The 204-nt window shown below is 65.7% G+C and overlaps 1 protein-coding gene across 1 annotated transcript in view; it reads left to right on the top strand.

The window, feature by feature from the left end:
• INPP5A (inositol polyphosphate-5-phosphatase, 40kDa) overlaps window positions 1-204 on the top strand; it is a 109,579-nt gene that overhangs the window by 93,625 nt on the left and 15,750 nt on the right. Inside the window, exon 11 of the mRNA XM_010859554.1 lies at window positions 117-184. Coding sequence (XP_010857856.1) covers window positions 117-184 — 68 coding nt within the window. The remainder of the gene's footprint in view (window positions 1-116; window positions 185-204) is intronic.

Genomic DNA, 204 nt, shown 5'->3' with positions numbered 1-204 from the left:
CACGCCTGCAGGCAGCCTCCCCCACCCAGGTGTGCCCTGTGCCCCCCCTTCCTGAGGCCCTGGCTGCTCCCCCCACCCTGGTGAGGCACTGTCTGTACCGCGGTCCCCACTTTTAGCTCCTGGTTACCCCACCGAGACCACTGTGACCTCTCAGGGCCGTCTTCATCTCAAAGGCCAGAACCGGGTGCAGATTAGGCCCCTGTC

This window comes from Bison bison, unplaced genomic scaffold, assembly GCF_000754665.1.
Source record: "Bison bison bison isolate TAMUID 2011002044 unplaced genomic scaffold, Bison_UMD1.0 scf7180017864456, whole genome shotgun sequence".
Lineage (NCBI taxonomy): Eukaryota > Metazoa > Chordata > Mammalia > Artiodactyla > Bovidae > Bison > Bison bison.
Note: the sequence above shows the minus strand (reverse complement) of the source record. Positions and strands in the feature narration are given on the sequence as shown.